Source organism: Myotis lucifugus, unplaced genomic scaffold (genome assembly GCF_000147115.1).
Source record: "Myotis lucifugus unplaced genomic scaffold, Myoluc2.0 scaffold_1, whole genome shotgun sequence".
Taxonomy (NCBI): domain Eukaryota; kingdom Metazoa; phylum Chordata; class Mammalia; order Chiroptera; family Vespertilionidae; genus Myotis; species Myotis lucifugus.
This window is the reverse complement of record NW_005871049.1, coordinates 15,392,246-15,410,119: the sequence shown is the minus strand read 5'-3', so window position 1 is coordinate 15,410,119 and position 17,874 is coordinate 15,392,246. Positions and strand designations below refer to the sequence as shown.

The following is a 17,874-nucleotide window of genomic DNA, read 5'->3' as shown; positions in this document are numbered from 1 at the left end:
TAGTGGAGTGGAGGTCTCCTTTAGGAAGTGGTCAAACAATAGTTTGTCTTAGAGAGGCTGGGGAACTCTTTGTCCTTGTCAGTGCTGTGTTGTCTCCTGTCTTGGATTGATTTCTGTGGGTCCTAGACTGTTAAAATATGAAATGAAGTGCCCTACTGTAGCCTACTGACCAGTTCATAAAAGGAGACTTGGTTAATTTCACCATCTACTGCATTTCTTTGCCTAAATTTATATTTGCCTAAATTTATATTTATCTAGTTAATTTTGGCTCTAGCTAAAGGTAGCCACTTAGCTGGTAAATTGTGTGTGTGTGTGTGTGTGTGTGTGTTTTGGTCTTTTGTTGATACTTTGTAGGAAAAGGATTTGACATACTTCATTTTCAGTATTACCCTTCTCTGATTAGGAGTCTCACTTTTATCTTTGCGGAGTGCTCTGGGGTCTCCTAGAACTGGAGTGCTAACCTTGGGGGTCATCTACTCCTATACTAGCATTTTTCTGGTAGAGCAGGTCCAGACCAGTTATTTTGTTGGCATGGGTTCACACACAGTGAGCTAGTGATAGAGCCAAAATACAAATGCAAGTCGAGCTAAACAGCCAGTGATTGAGATACTTGAAGCTGGAGGTTCAAGTGCTTGTTGTTGGTGGCTTTTGAGATCTGTATCACCCATAATTGTTTTCGTGCAGTTATATCCAAAGAATGAAATTAGTGGTCATGATAATCTTTGGGTAGGTTCATTTATTGTCATTTGTCAACATCTATACAGGACTTAGGATTGGTTTCAGGATAAGACAAGGAATGGAGCTTTAGAGCAGTCTTGACTTCGTACTTCCTTTCCATGTTGAGTCTCACAGTGATGTAGTACTTGGACTTCAGATTATATGCTATTTGTAGACATAAGAAACTTATCTTGAGCCCACTTTAAACTTTCTTTCAACCTCCTTTTGTTTTTCTTTTTAACTGTTTTATTTTTTTGTTTGTTTCTTTTAGGCATATAGTTGTCCTATGTGGGCCCCACATTCTTACCTGTATCCTCTGCACCAGGCTTACCTGGCAGCCTGCAGGATGTACCCAAAGGTCCCTGTCCCTGTGTATCCTCAAAACCCTTGGTTCCAAGAAGCTCCTGCTCAGAATGAAAGTGATTGTACTTGTGCTGATGCACACTTTCCTATGCAGACTGAGCCCAGTGTTAATGGTCAGATGCCACAAGCAGAGATTGGACCACCAACATTTTCTTCACCTCTGGTTATCCCTCCATCTCAGGTGTCTGAAAGTCATGGACAGTTGTCTTACCAGGCTGATCTTGAGTCTGAAAACTCTGGGCATCTTCTTCCTGCTGAATATGAAGAGTCACTAAGTGGCAAGAATATGTTCCCACAACCGTCCTTTGGACCTAATCCATTCTTAGGCCCAGTTCCCATTGCACCTCCTTTCTTTCCTCCTGTTTGGTATGGGTACCCTTTTCAGGGATTCATAGAAAGTCCAGTAATGAGGCAGAATATTGTTCTGCCTTCTGATGAGAAAGGAGAATTGGATCTACCCCTGGAAAATCTGGATCTGTCTAAACAAGGTGGTTCAGCTTCAACAGGTGAGTTTCAGGAGGCCAGATGTGAAGACACACAACATGCTCTCCCTGAAGCAGATGTGAGTGAGCATGAAGGTCGGGCAGAGCAGTCGTCCCAGACACCTAAGGCAGATCTGGCATTGGTTTCCATCCCTCCAGTAGCGGAGGGAAAGGCTCATCTTCCCACTCAGAATCTAAACAGAGAGAGAGAAACTGTGCCTGTTGAACCTGAGCCTAAAAGGACCATTCCAAGTCTGAAAGAAAAACCAGAAAAAGTGAAAGATCCTAAGACTGCTGCTGATGTGGTCAGTGGGGCCAACTCTGTGGATAGCAGACTACAGAGACCAAAAGAAGAGAGTTCAGAAGATGAGAATGAAGTGTCTAATATTCTGCGAAGTGGTAGATCAAAGCAATTCTATAATCAGACGTATGGAGGCAGGAAGTACAAAAGCGATTGGGGCTATTCTGGTAGGGGAGGATATCAACATACAAGAGGTGAGGAGTCGTGGAAAGGGCAGCCAAACAGAAGCCGAGATGAAGGTTATCAGTACCATCGAAATGGCAGAGGACGGCCCTATAGGGGGGATAGGAGGAGGTCAGGGATGGGAGATGGCCATCGGGGACAACATACTTGATGGCTGTTGTTGCAGTGTATTAGAGCAGAAACTTTTCTTAGGTGGAATGTTTCTAAAGGCTTTAAAAAAATACATTAAAATAAAAACCCAAATTGGAACTATCTCCTCCCCTCCCCCTTTACCCTCACTTCTATCCTGGACAAGAGATTTTGGATATGTGTTCAAGGGGGCAGGTGAATTCCTGGCGTTGCCATTTCTCTTTGTTCAAAATCTGTTTATTTATGGGGTGACTGCCCCCATAAGTAGAAAATAAGTTTGTTAAAGTATTTTTTATAAACAGCTTAATATAAAACATTATAGATTTAGTGTTTGTTTTTTTTCCCTTATATAAGTTTAATTTCAAATGTTGGAAATGTGTGCTGTATAGTGTTTACTAAAGTGACAAGAAAATACACCATTTGACACATGATAGATTCCAAAACATAACATTGCACCAAATAGAAATGTATATTTTATTATGCAATGCCTTAGTCATAAACTGGGCTCAAACAGTTCTTAGGCTAAAACACTGTTGTCTTTTGAAATGCTTCCAACCCAAAGGCCTTTCATCTCAATATCTGTCAAACTTGAATAATGTCTTCTTTTTAATATTACACATAAGGCAGCATATTAACCTGTGTCTTAGAAATGTTGTATATAGTTCTTTTAATATTAATAGGGTATATTTTTGAATTTTGGTATTTGTTGAACTTGAGATCGCATACAAGAACATACGTTTAAGAAATAATAGGAAATACAATGAAATGGCTGTTTCCACCAAGAATTCTTAGCACTGGTGTAAATATGGTGCCTACTCGAAAGAAATGTAGATGCTATGCATTTTGAAAATAATCTGCATCTGTTAAAACTGCAGAAGTTTTTTAATGCCACTTTAACACTAATGCACTGACAGATTTAAATATTTTGAGAGACGAAATGTTAAAAATTTTTAGCTTGACAGGTTTCTATAGAGTTCTGTGTTTTGTTTTTTCACTTTGCACCATTGGCTGTGTCCATCACTTTACATTTGCATGTTCAATTTGTCACAGCTGGAACTATTGTACAGAAAAGGATGATTGTGACTTCTAGTTCTTTTCTAGAGGATGCTGCTAGAAAGTGGTTTTGCTTTGCATTTTATAGCTTGTTACCTCTTGGGTAACCTGTCAATCCTGCTTCCTTCCCGTCTTCGTCTTCACAGTATTTCAGTAGAAGTTCCCTTTGCATGTTGCACTCTGTCCTCATTTGGAGATTTGACTTTGAATTAACACAGTATTCATTAATCTGTGTTATACTGTATAACTATAGCTTTTATTTCTCATTTGTATATACTAATGTGAAAATCTACCCTTTTTTATGTTCTCTTTTGATCAGGAAGTTTGAGCGCTATGCAAATAAAGTAGTAATTTCTCTTTGCATGCCATGTATAATATACCTAGCCAAAAATGGATTTTTTAAAAAAAAGCAAATACAATTCACTTGAATTTGACAAACTGAAACAGATGAGTTTTCTGGGTTCTCTGATAACTTAACAGAATTGTTTGGGATGCCAGCTAGGCTCAGTGACTCTCCACTGTACTGTAATAATGGTTATTTTACCTCTGTTTTAATTACCTAATGTCTGTGTAACTGCTGATTCGAGTAGTGATTATCATTTAGATGTTTTGTAACATAGGATTTTAGAGAGCACTTTGAAAGATATTTTATGATGGTGCTAAGTAAAAACTTTAAAGACTGAGATGGTTGTGTGGAAATACTGAGAGAACCTGCTGAAAGGAATTTCTGTTGTCACCTTCTAAGCTCTAACAATTGGGGAAGGTACTGCTTAAGCCATTTCTTTCTTAGTTAACATCAGGTGATATGGAATGAGATTAGCGGGTCCTTTATTCTCAGCTCATATTTTTTAATGTAAGATTAGTTTATCTGATAGTTTTTATGAAAATCACCTTTAGATATTATGGCCAGATTTAAAAGTTTGATGTAAATTTAAACTCAGGAGACCAAAAGAAATTGGTGTTTCCAGTGTCTTTTATTGACTGGGATTTGATCTTCTCAGTTTCTTCTGGAAATGTTGAAAATTGGGTAGGAAAGAATACTGTTCATTTCTTCACTGTCTTACCTCAGTTGAGTAACAACATACTCTATAGTTCCTGAAAGAAATACTGATTTGCTTGCTGTTTCCCATATTTACCTCCAGGACATGATGGAAACAGTGCTGAAAGAGAACTTTACAGATGGTACTTTACTCAGTGACCTCTGGAATAAAAGAACTCTGAATTTTGATAATTAGTTTTAAAATTATGAGTCTCTGCATGAAGGTCAGTTTTGTTTTTTTTTTAGGTTTGTTTTAAATGTATTCAGGGGATTTGCCTTATGCTGAGGTCGAACCAAGCAAGCTTTTGTCCTTCATTTTGACTGAGTCATATGGTATGTTGACATGAGATACAATGTTTATCATACAATGTTTCCATATAAGAGAAACTAATGCTTAGAAGTGAGAATCATTTGTATTTTGAGTTGGAAATTATGGAACTTCACTGTATTAGGATCATATACATTTTAAAGAACAAATGTTTAGAATGACCAAAGGTCACTTCTTTTGGCTTTTGCTAAACTTGATTTTTTCCTTTTTAGTATTGGGTATATTTTTCTTCAAGTTCTTCTCAGATAAAATCTTCCTGTTGTTCCATGTACTCCTTGGCAGCAGGATGCTAGCATCTGTGTAATTCTCATCCTGTTTCCTGGTAACCCATATATTCATTTTCATGCTGACTTGAGCTAAGACCCTGCCTTGATCTGGCAGGAGTAGGTTTTCCCAAACCACAGTGCTTAGTTGATGCAAACTGTATATTTTGCATTATGTTTCCTTTGTGACTGAAGATTGAATTAAAATGCCTGTGAACTGCAAACTTGCTTATGATTGACTTGGTGCAATAAAGTTCTTTTCTAACCATTTCTGGTTTAGAAAACATTCAGCCATCCTAGAAACTAGCAATATTTATTTATGTCTCATTTATTTTACCTTCAGTTTTAGATGAGGGAATTGTAGTCTTTCACTTGTGGGTACTAAGCAAGGTCCATTTTGGTGTAGCTGAAGAGAATGCATATTTGGCTACACTATTTCTGTTTACTATATTTTGCTTCTTGTTTAAAACCTTAATAATGGCTCAGTTCCAGCATGTCAGTCTCAAAGAACTAAGGTTTTACTACTAGAGTCAGCCATTTTACTTTCCCACTAATTGGGATTCCCGTCCCCCCCGCCCCCGCCCCCCCCCCCCCCCTCAAATAAGTTTTAGAAAATCCTAGAAAAGGGGAGAGTGCATGTCTTAATGCTGGGGAACAGCAACTTTGGTGTTGAATTTACTTGAATGGATTAAAATTGCATTGTTACAGAGATAGAAAAAAATTTAAGTATGAAAAATAATAGCCTTATACTGAGTACAAATAATACTTTAAAAGCATGTGAAGATGTGATCATTTGTGATGTTACTTGTAAAAAAAACTATATATAAATATCTTTTGAAGTGTTGAAAGGAAAATAGTACTTTATATTCTTTATCATATCACTTTTTGTAAGTGTTGCATATATTCCTGTTTATTTTTCTATGTTCTGTTTTGTAGCCTTAAGAAGTGTTTCAAACATATCTGAATGTATCAGAGTAAATGCCCTACATGGTGTGATGCTGCATTATATACGAAACTGTGTGCATATATTAAATTTTGTCTGTTGATTTTGCTTGTGATTCTTTGGTTCCAGGGTTAACCTAGTATATAGCATATAAATCTTAAGAGGAACTTAGTGAACTTGTGAAGAAAATAAGTGATGGTTTTTATCGAGTCAGAATTCTAGTGTGTGCAACTAAAAACCACCTGGAATTTATAAATTATGGGGCAGGTACTGTTCTTTTCCCTACTTTATATATATGTAATAAACTGAGACAGGCCAAGTAATTTAATTTAATTAAAGTCATGCAACTAAGTGGTAGGATTTGGATTTTGAACCTAGCTGAGAGGTTTTAAAGCTAGTGCTCTCTGCCATTTTTTTCAGCAATCATGATGGGAATGTATACTATCTAAGAGTAATTTCTAGATTAAATGGCCCTTTTATTTTTAAAAGTTACTATTCAATATTTGTGTTCTGAAGAAAGATAAGGCAACTCATTGGAAAACTTGGTTTTTGTTTTTTGAAAAATAAAAGCAAACCCTTTCTTAAGGGTGTTTTTTCATTAAATTAAGTCACCTAAGTGTATGGCTAGTCAGTACTTGATTAACCTACTTACTAATAGGTACTTTGTTTTAGAATGGCTTCTCCAGAAGGCAGAGCCTGAAGCAAAGGCTTCATTACAGGTGTTTGATAGAAAGTGATAGGGTAGATAAGTTGGTTAGTCATAGAGGCCAGTTTTTAGGGATTGCTTGAGGTGGTGAGTTGAAGTATCACAGAATCTTGAAGGATCAGAGGGAGAAAGAAAAGAAAAGGGGGAGGAAGCATTTATCTGTGTGAGTGCCACCTTCTTTTGCCAGTAAGTCAGTAGAGAAGCCAGAGCATGGGGAGGAAAGCTAGAGGGGTGTCGGTGTTGGTTGGGACCCTTGCAGAACTGGTCACTTGAAATGGAACAGTAAGTAGGTAAGACCAAGTGACCACTGGTCCACAAGAAGCGTGCCCTATCCAGGGTTTCTACAGAAGTTTTCTATAATTGGAAGGGCCTGCTTTTTCACTTTGAATATTTTATATTTTCATTCAACTTTAGGTACATGTATAGGGAATAGTATGAGAATATTTAAACTGCAAAAGAAGTAAACACAACTTCTCTTCAGAGACACTAACTTAATAAACTTTCAAAAGTTGAGTCTTGCACTCCCCAGAATAGTGAAGCTACAGCCATTGATAAAAATGTCATACTAGATATTTTTTGATCTAGGAATTCATTAGAGCTCAAAGTCAACCATTTAAAAATACATACCAGTCTTATGATTACATTTTATTTTTCACATTTATAGAAAAATCTTGTAAAGATTAAAGATGTAAATATAAAAAACGAAGAGTGGTGTTCTTAAGGCCTCCTATGCCTTTCAATAGTCTAATGAAACTAAACTGGCAAGTTATTGATTCCCATACAAAATTTGTGTAAGCTATTTTTTTTTCTAACTGCATAAGCTAATTTTTTTTTACTGATCTCCAGGTGGAGAAAACAAAAGTAATGCTATATACTACCTACAATACATGTTACTGTGTAACTTGTTGCATGCTTTCTGTAAGTTGTTTTCTAAATTAGGAGTTAGTAAAAGCATGTAAGTCCTCTATAATTTTATAAGGTATGTTTACAAATCAGGGAGGGGCCAGAAGTGGAGACTAGAGGCATAGGCATGAAGCCATGCTCTTCGGGAAGGGATTATTGGATGGACATGACTGGTAACCTCATTAGCTGAGAGCTGTGTAGATAGGTGAGACAGACTACGGCACAGGCAAGGCTGGGAACTGAAACAAATTTACATTAAAGCCAGGAGCACCCCAGTAAAATGGGCACTGATGGCAATAACATAAATTTCCTATAAACAAGCCTTTCCTGGCCTGGGGTCCAGATTCTTAAAGGGAAAAATACAAAACAAAACACTAAGAATGTTTTCACATTTGTTTAGGTTTGAGGTCTAGGAATCTACAAGCTAAGATTAAAAGTGGTTCCAAGCTGGAAATACACTTGGGTCACCTGGTAGAAGCAAACTGAAAGCCTTTGGACAGACCTCAATCTAGGAGCCAAGGTTATTTTAACAAAACCATTTTGACTTATAGTAGCTTAAACAAATAGGGATTTATTCCCCTTTCATAAGATAATCTGTAGCTGCTGGTCACACCTCAGACTAGCATTTTTGGCATTTCTTGTGCCACTTTATGGGCGCAACACACCCACAAGGGTAGGTACCAGATATCCTTTTATTGGAAAAGCAAGGGGGCCTCCAGAAACACTCCCCCTCCTCCGCAAGAGACTGCTTGCTACTTTACTTTCAATTTCATGGCTAGGACTGGGTCAGCATGGCTATGTCTAGCTGTGAGAGACTAGGAAAATGCAGATGATGGTTGTCATGGGTGTCTTAGCCCAATTATGAATCATCATCTGAGGCTGGGCACACTGCCTACCCTATCAAGTTGGTAAGGAAGGAGATGCTTGTAGTATGAAGTTGGGAAGGAAAGACAAAGCCTCACTGAACAGCTCACAAACTAAAAGGAAACAATCCAAGAGTAGGACATAGACTAATTGCAGAGTAATGCAAGTATTAAGTGTTTCAAAAGATTAAAAGACAATGGAATAAAAGAATTGTAAGTTCCTGAACCACTATCTTGATAATTCTAGCTGCTTCTCTAACTGGTTTTGCTTTGTCTCTTCAGTCCCTACTTTGAGCATGTAAAAACCTCTAACTTGAATCTTGAAAGCATGGAGAGTCCACTACAGTCTGCCTGTGTCCATCCCTTCACTAATCTCTTCACTGCCCATGCTGATCTCTGCCTCTGACCTGATGTTTCTGCTTTACATGGATTACTTTACCATTTATCATTACAGGTACTATTTTTTTGGTAGCTACCTCCTTCACGTAGCCCTTTCTGACTCTCCAACGTAATTATTTCTCGCCTGAACCACTGAGTGCTCATATTACACCAGGCACTGGGTTAAGTCTGACATACACATGTCTAAATGTTAATGAACATGAACGAAATTACAGAACTGAGTAGTTATCCTTTCTTCCTACTGTCTGTGGTAAATAGATCCATTCCTTCAATACTGTAGGCATACTACATACTAGGTACCAAACTATACATTGAATCATTAAAATTATTTCTAAACAGTTGATATATACAAAATATAAAATTCAGAAGGTAAGAGGTATGTCACCTTCCTATTCTTTAATCAAGTTATTCTTCCTGAAAGCATTAAGCTTCTTGAGTATCCTTCTGTGTACTTTAATATTTTGCATATTTTCATATGAATGGTGCATTACATAAACAGTTACACCATGCTTTTTTGCCTAGAGATTTCTTCCAATCAGGACATATTCAACAGTCTCTTTTTAATAGCTAACTTCTGCATTGAAGGTGTTTCTGAGTTGGTAATGTTGATTTTATAGAAAAATTTTTTTTGTTAGCAACTGTAAGCCCTTTTCTATTGCCACAAAATTTTAAGGAACAGCTATGTTTTTAAATTTTCATCTGCATGAAAAATGTAATACATATTCTGTCATAAGCAATAGGTAGAACTGTGCTCTATATATTGTATATTCTTTAGGACAGAATACGGAATCAGTAAATAAAAATAGCTTTTGGCTTATTTTATTCAATTTTTTGAAATAAACATTCACAAATTTAACTATCCTTAAAAATAGGCACTACATATTTTAGTATAATCCCATTTATATACAATACAAGCCCTTTACATATTAACACTGGTAACCTTTGGGAGGGTAATGTGAAGGGAGATCATAACTTTTTATTCCATAGATTTCGGTACATTTGAATTTTTCACAAATGTATTTCTATGTAATAAAAGCCTAATATGCAAATCGACGAACTACAGAACAACCAGTCACTATGACACACACTGACCACCAGGGGGCAGATGCTAAACGCGGGAGCTGCCCCTAGCCCACAGGCCCCAGGCCAGCCAAGGCAGGTGCCAGCAGGGGCCCCGATTGTCCCGCTGGTCACTCCACCGAGGGAGGTGACTGGCAGCAGGGCTGGCCAGTGAGTGGGCTGGTGCCACCCCTGGATCGCCCTGGAGGGGAGGGGCTGGCGAGTGGGGGGGTGCCAGGCCAGCCAAGGCGGGTACCAGCGGGGCCCCACAATTGCCCCGTTGGTCACCCCATAGATCGACCCTGATCACCAGCCAGGCTTAGGGACTCTACCAGTGCATGAATTTCATGCACTGGGCTTCTAGTTTATATATTAATTTTAAAGGCCTAATGGGGCCCAGTTATACTTTTTTGTCCAATTTGCATATCAATCAAAGCTATTGTTTCAAGTAACTAAATTTAGTCTGTTCAATAATTTCAAATTTCTTCCTCTAGTTTCCTTGCTCCATTAATTCATTTAGTAAGCTCTTTCCCTCACTTATAGCATGGTAGTTCCAGTTCATTGCATTAGTCAGAAGCATAACTGAAAGTGGTTTCACACTAGAACAGCGGTTCTCAACCTGTGGGTCACGACCCCTTTTCGAATGACCCTTTCACAGGGGTCGCCTAAGACCATCGGAAAACATATTTTCGATGGTCTTAGGAACCGAGACACCGCTCCTCTATCGGTCTCCAGGCGGGTCCACCCACATGCAGATACGCTCACATATGAGTACCCAGTGTATTAAAGGGTCGAGGCATTAGGAAGTTGAGAACCACTGCACTAGAGGTTCCTATTGCTCAAACTGAGAACTCGGAATTGGATAAATTTTTAGAACTTATGCCCGGCTGGTTGTTTCAGTGGTTGAGCCTTGACCTATGAACCAGGAGGTTATGGTTTGATTCCCAGTCAGGGCACATGCCCAGGTTGTAGGCTTGATCCCCAATGTGGGGCCTGCAGGAGGCAGCCAATTAATGATGCTCTCATCATTGATGTTTCTATCTGTCCTCCTCCCTTCCTCACTGAAATCAATAAAAATATTTTAAAAAATAAAATTAGAAGTATAAACTGAACGTGGTTTCACACTAGAGGTTTCTATTGCTCAAACCGAGGACTTGGATAAAATATTAGAACTCTTGCTATAAACTAAAGAAAAAAAAAAGAGTGAAATAGATGTACATAATATCCTCTATTATCAGTGATGGCCAACCTTTTGAGCTCAGTGTGTCAGCATTTTGAAAAACCCTAACTTAACTCTGGTGCCGTGTCACATATAGAAATTTTTTGATATTTGCAACCATAGTAAAACAAAGATTTATATTTTTGATATTTATTTTACATATTTAAATGCCATTTAACAAAGAAAAATCAACCAAAAAAATGAGTTCGCGTGTCACCTCTGACACGCGTGTCATAGGCTCGCCATCACTGCTCTATATCCAAATTTAGAATTAAGTGTATTTGGTACAAGGGCTACTTTGTATTGCTATCTGGGGAGTGTTTGAATTAATGTTGCCTTTAGATAAGTGGCTCACAGTTCTTGGCTGCCCACCAGAAATCTGTGGAAACTTACAAATATATAAATGCTTAGGCACCAACTTGAGAGACTTTTGAGCCTGTACTTTTAAGGGAAGCAAGCGTTCTTTACAATGCATTTTCCTAAATCTTGATTAGTGATTATAAAAAGGTATGTTTAGAGAACCATTACCTTGAGAGCAATTACAGAATATAGAATCTTAGGGAATGCTAAGCTGAGCATATCAAAGTGAAGTTAGGTTGTTTTCTTGGTGAAAGTTGGGGGATATTGAAATGATTTCTATGAAGATATTCAAAAGTACCAAAAATTGTAAGCAATGATTAAGTTGGTAACAGCAATTTCTGACAGTGGTTGTTTGTAGATGATGATCTTTTGAAAGTCTAAACACACTGATAATATAGTCCAAAGACTGAAAACAAATATAATCCTAATATTTATTTATCCAATTTCATCAGTCGAATCTTAGACCAACTTTAAATTAAGGGCAGTTCATTATATTGGCATACGTGGCAAACCATGTAAGTACAGAAACCTTTTTCAAGAGTTTTAAAAGGGGGCAACACTGGTCAACATTTGGTACATGAATATAGTACATCCACTGAAAAATCTTCCCATACATCATTAAAGTTTGGAGGTAATTAATATAGCTTGAAATGTGTTCATTTTAGAATGTTAGAGGCAAAAAGGGCCTTATCATCAAGAACAGAAAAGTGGCATTTTTTTGTGGTTCAGACTACAATTTACAACACAACTGGCTTATGTTACAATAAGTAAATTCTACTTCAGGCTCTAGAGTATGTGGGACATTAAACCTGATTAAAGTTTTATATGACAAAAATCCCAATGTTTCTTTTAATAAATGGTTTATCGATATTGTCAGATTTAGTCTAATCATCCAAGAAAAAGTAGTTTCCACTCTTCTTTTGTTCTACATCCTAAAAAATAAAATAGAGAAGCAACAAAAATCAACACCATTCTCCTACATGTAGAGGTAAGAGTTTCACTCACAGTATTACTCAGCATTGTTTACAATAGTTACAACCTCCTCTGCACTCAGGTCTGTTTCTGGATATTTCTGGGTCCATGACTTAGAAGCAAGATTTCTACCTCTGCTCCCCATCCGTACTACAGAACACTTACCTTGGTTCACGTCAAGCAAAGCCTTTCACATAAAATACTTATACTCATAAAGTTGCCATGAAAAATACTGTTTCCAGGAAAACTATTAAATTCCATTTTCATCATTTTAAGCTCCTGGTACAAAAGGTCCATATTGTTGGTTTGAAAACTGCCTATTACACAAAATATGTAAAAAATTTCCCCAGTGCTCTTTACTGACTGGCCAGTAATGACCCATCTACCTATTTGCCTAGCTACTCACTTATTAGGGTTAAGGTATGACTGAGATGAGTGGGCAGAGAGAACCAAACCATAAATTTCTGCAAAAAAAAAAAAAAAGAAAAGACAGTACAAAGTGTTCATTCAATAAAAAGGGGGGGGGACGGGACGATACACAGAAAATAAAAAACCGTGTTCATAATACTTCAGCAGAAATTCTTAGGAAAAATAAGTTTTCCATAATCAATGTTTTAGGTCCTCTTTTCTGCTTAATGTTTTCCAAAACTGAGGAAACTTCACTTTTAAGTTAAAACTTGTCATTTCATTCTCCTGGCCAGTGAGTAACAGTCATAAATAAAACACAGAAGGCTAAAGGCAACATGATGTGTACGATGACTTTGTCTCTGCCTTCCAAAAACTCATGGTTAAGTCACAAAGCTAGCGGAGTACAAAACAATAAAATCTAGTGATTGCTACGGGTATGGTGTATAGCATACTTCTACAGTTTCTAAAATAATATGATAGCCAGAGACCACAAAATGTAAGCAGCATTTTAAAGAGGCTCTGCAGGGGATATAAAAACAAATGGTTTTGTGTTTTTTTTTAACTCATTTTAAAAATGAATTTTTAGTGACCAAGAGATTATTGCCTTCTGATAACAGATGGTATATCACAGACTACATCAAGCGTAGGTGGCACAATTATTTTAGATACCACAAAGAAAGAAAAAGTGCCAATTAAACTGACAAAATATTTTTCCATTGTTTAGAATTTTATGATCACTGAAGGAGTTTATTTAGACAAACTATATTAATTATGTTGTTCCTATGCATGCACAAAAAAAAACCCCACCAAACTGATTAAGGTATTCTTAAAAACTTGTTTCACTGGTGAATTAGTGTAATCTTTCTGAAGGCAGTTAAATGGCAGTTAACACAGGTACAAGAGTGGGTACAACTCAGATGACATGAACAGTTCAGGTAGCAATGGCAGCCACATCACAATTGCTGCCTGTAAAACTTAAGTATGCCACCAGGTATTAAAATATGAAAAGCATGACTTGGAATTAATAAAAATATAATACAGATTTTAATTTGAAACATGCCTTGAGTTATCCAAGATTTAAGATAGTTTTTCTACATACCTTAATAGAATTGAGTTTGTTTATTCTTGGCCTATAGTTGTTTGGATCTCTTCTGAATGTAATTTCAAGCTGAGATAAAAATTTATTCATGCCAGCCAAAAGGGTTTGAGGACTAGAAGAAAAATAAGGTAAATTTTTATTAAATTCTACTCCTCAAATTTAACTTTTTGGGATAAAGAATCACTGTTCCCTCTAATTCCCCAATCCTAAGTCATCTGGATAGTAGTATAACCACAGCATATTATAAACTCTGTGTTCTGAAATGTCTTCGTGTGGACTCTAGTTTGGCTATAATATTTTTGTGTAAAACTTAATTTAACTTGTTGCTGATCTGGAAAAAAACATTTAAGAAGTACTATAGAAAAGTAAAGATCATTAATTAGGAAATTACAGAATTTCAAATCTGACGTTTTTAGGGGAGAAAAGACTTTAACAGAAAAGGTAATATTTATGTTGGAAATTAGGCACTGGAGGGAGTATGTACAACATAATGATTTTTAGTAATAAGAACTTTTAAAATATCTGTGCTTTATTCATCCTAAATCACATCACACATGTGGAACATTTTATAAATACAAAGAGGATCATTATTTGAATAAATAACCCTTATATGACCTAAGAAATGTCCCTAATCAGTAATTGATGTATAAATTTAAAATGAAAATAATGGAATTCTGGGAAGCTTAGTAGGATACTTATATTTCATGAATGAATTATTCAAATAGCAACTCCATTCCTCCCTAATCCAGAAAATGTTATGCTGGAATCACATAAAATTACTGTTTTTATGGGTCAAAAATGGTTGAATATAGTAATTTCATATGGGTTAACCTTATATGTTAGGCTTCTCTACATTACAAATGCTCTCAAGCCAGTAAGGAAAAAAATGATAGGAAAAAAAGAGAAATAGTAAAATCATTACATTTGGGGTCTACTGTGACCTTTACCACAAACAATCACATAACATATGTGGATCTTACTTTATATATCCTATATAACACGTATGATTTTCAAGGTTATTGCAAATTCGGAATCCTAATGTGTTCTGGAAATCCACATAATGCAGGTAAAACTTAACATAAATGAAAAGGCGAGCCCTAACTGGTTTGGCTCAGTGGATAGAGCATCAGCCTGTGGACTGAAAGGTCCCAGGTTCGATTCTGGTCGGGGGCATGTACCTTGGTTGCAGGCACATTTCCAGTAGGAGGTGTGCAGGAGGCAGCTGATCGATGTTTCTCTCTCATCGATGTTTCTAACTCTCTATCCCTCTCCCTTCCTCTCTGTAAAAAAATCAATAAAATATATATAAAAAAAAAAAAGGCGAGGGGCTCAGAACTCTATATGCTTATCCCCCTGGGCCAGGAGTTCTATACATTGTCTGAAAACGTTTCTGCCAGATCCCATCCAGTATTCCATGTGAATAATCTTGGATGTCAGTGTATAATTTCTATTTCTGGCTATCTCTTTCCTTCTTAAAAATTAAAATGGTTTGAGTCCCCAGGTGGCTCAGTTAGTTGGGGCTTTGTCCCATATACCAAAAAGGTAGTGGGTGGGTTCGATTCCCAGTCAGGGCGAGTATGGTAGGCAACCAACAGAATGTTTCTCTCTCTGCCTTCCCCTCTTTCTAAAAATCATTTAAAAAAACCATATCCTCAGGTGAGGACTAAAAAAAAAACAAAACAGTATGAGTAGTGTTTATAAGCTTATTGGAAAATTTTAAATAATTTACTAATTATTAAAAGTTATAATTACGCTGAATATTTTAGAAAGTAGTTTTACCTGTTTGCAACTGTGTTCTTAGATGGAACACCATCAAAAACAATGACTCGATCTGCTAGATAGGTGGCCATGATGAAGTCATGTTCCACAACAAAGGCTGTCTTCTTAGCATGGAGTATGAAACTAAAACATATAATTGCAAAATCACATAGTTTTATATAATCAAATATTCAAATGCTATATTAAGCACAGCTGTATGCCAGTACACATAACCAAAAATACTTTCATGAGGTCATTACCGTTTGACAACTCGAGCTGCCATCAATCTTTGTTCAGAATCCAAATATGCAGATGGTTCATCAATTAAATAGACATCAGCAGGTTTGCCCAAACAAAGAGCTAAAGCTACTCGCTGCAGTTCACCACCAGATAATGTCTGTACCTATTTGGAGAAGGTTAGCAAACCATTTAGAGACATCCAGTTTAAAATAATAAAATAACAAAAAATTAGAGTACCTCTTGATCGATGATGTTTTCAATTTGCAGAGGCTTCATTACATCAGTCACAAATTGTGGATGAGTATAAGCATCTCGTATCTTTTCATGTAGTAATTGTCGAACACTTCCCTGTTTTTAATGGATGAATATTGAAATTTTATTTCAGTACAGAACTACTCTAATTATGAATTGTAACAAAGTTAAGTTCCAGAGCAAAACTATGTCAATTTGCCACCAATAGATATCAATAGTGTTTTTATGCTTATCTGTCATCTATGGCATGTTCTGAAAATTTTAAATTAAACCCATCATGTCCAACAATAAAAAGAAAAGCAATAATCTTGAAATTTGAAAGTAATAAATGATGAATGTTTCAGGGGAGAAGTCACTGAGAATAGGAATAATTCTCAAGGTCAATGTATCAGTAAGATAATACAAACTGATAGGATGAATCTTAAGATGCACTGCTGATTATTTCTGGAGAGGTCTGAGTTTGAGAACTTAAAAGGTAAGCTTAGCCAGGCTGGTGTGGCTCAGTGGTTGAGCATCGACCTATGAACCAGGAGGTCATGTTCGATTTTCGGTCAGGGCACATGCCCAGGGTTGCGAGCTCGATCCCCAGTAGGAGGTGTGCAGAAAGCAGCTGATCAATGATTCTTGTCATTGATGTTTATATCTCTCTCTCCCTTCCTCTCTGAAATCAATAAAAAAATATATTTTTTAAAAAGGTAAGCTTATAGAAAATATCAATGGTAAAATTTTTTATTGTAAGCTAAGCCACCTCAAATAGACCTAAGAGAGTGTTGAGGTACTGAGTATGGATATTGTAGTCAAGAAGTTCATTACAACACCTGCAGAAACTAGAGATTAACTTCATGTTTTCAAGGTTCATCCATATTACAACATGTATTAGTATTTTATTTCTTTTTATGGGTGAATAACATTAAATTTTATGGATATACACAGTGTTTATTCCATTCATCAGCTAATGGACATTTAGGTTATTTCCCACATTTTGGCTATTATGAATAATGTATTTGTGTGCAAATTCTTGTGTTGAGATAGTCTTCATTTCTCTTGGGGATATGTCTACGAGTGAAAGTGCTGGTTCGTATGTAACTATGTTTAATTGTTTGAGGAACTGCTAAGTTGGTTTTCAAAGTGGCTGCACCATTATACATTCCCACCAGCAATGTATGAGGTTCATATTTCACCAATACTTCTTTTTTTTAAGTCATCCCAGTGGGTGTGAAGTAGTTATTACATTCTGGTTTAGATTTACATTTCCCTAATGACTAATGATGGTGAGCATCTTTTAATGTGCTTATTGAGCATTTGTGTATCTTCTCTGGAAAAATGTATATTCAAATCTGTTGCTTATTTTTAAATTAGTTTTAAGAGTTCTTTATATATTTGAGATAAATGATTTGCAAATAGCTTATTCCATCCTGTGAGAGGCCTTTTCACTTTCTTGATCATGTTATTTGCAGCACAACACTTTAGGTTTTTAAAGGTTCATTTTGGGAAAAGATGCCTATCAGATTTTAAAAGCATTTTCTTAGTGGAAATGAATTGACGACTATAGTCTTAATACCTTCTCTAGACACTTTAAAAACATATGTTTTTATTGATTTCAGAGAGGAGGGGAGAGGGAGAGAGAGACATATCAATGATGAGAGAACCATTGATTGGCCGCCTACTGCATGCCCCCTACTGGGGATCGAGCCCGCAATCAGGGCATGTGCCCGGATCGGGAATCGAACTATGACCTCGTTCATATATCGAGGCTCAACCACTGAGCCACGCTGGCTGGACTCTAGACACTTTTTGATAAAACTGTACAGAAACTAATTTGAATTTTGATATGG

At 36.7% G+C, this 17,874-nt stretch overlaps 2 protein-coding genes across 9 annotated transcripts in view; one reads left to right on the top strand and one right to left on the bottom strand.

Annotated features, from left to right (window-relative positions):
• Positions 1-5,904, top strand: part of OTUD4 (OTU deubiquitinase 4) — a 40,492-nt gene extending 34,588 nt beyond the window's left edge. For all 6 annotated transcript variants that reach the window (XM_023754744.1, XM_023754737.1, XM_023754734.1 and 3 more), the window contains one exon: positions 989-5,904. In XM_023754744.1, the coding sequence (XP_023610512.1) occupies positions 989-2,197 (1,209 nt within the window). In that variant the 3' untranslated portion in view covers positions 2,198-5,904. The remainder of the gene's footprint in view (positions 1-988) is intronic.
• Positions 5,905-9,479: 3,575 nt separating this feature from the next.
• ABCE1 (ATP binding cassette subfamily E member 1) overlaps positions 9,480-17,874 on the bottom strand; it is a 34,134-nt gene continuing 25,739 nt past the window's right edge. For 2 of the 3 annotated variants that reach the window (XM_023754771.1, XM_006081740.3), the window contains 5 exons: positions 16,025-16,135; positions 15,808-15,950; positions 15,569-15,691; positions 13,790-13,901; positions 9,480-12,242 (listed from right to left, as the gene is read on the bottom strand). In XM_023754771.1, coding sequence (XP_023610539.1) covers positions 12,195-12,242; positions 13,790-13,901; positions 15,569-15,691; positions 15,808-15,950; positions 16,025-16,135 — 537 coding nt within the window. In that variant the 3' untranslated portion in view covers positions 9,480-12,194. The remainder of the gene's footprint in view (positions 12,243-13,789; positions 13,902-15,568; positions 15,692-15,807; positions 15,951-16,024; positions 16,136-17,874) is intronic. The other variant, XM_006081739.3, reaches the window with a different exon arrangement.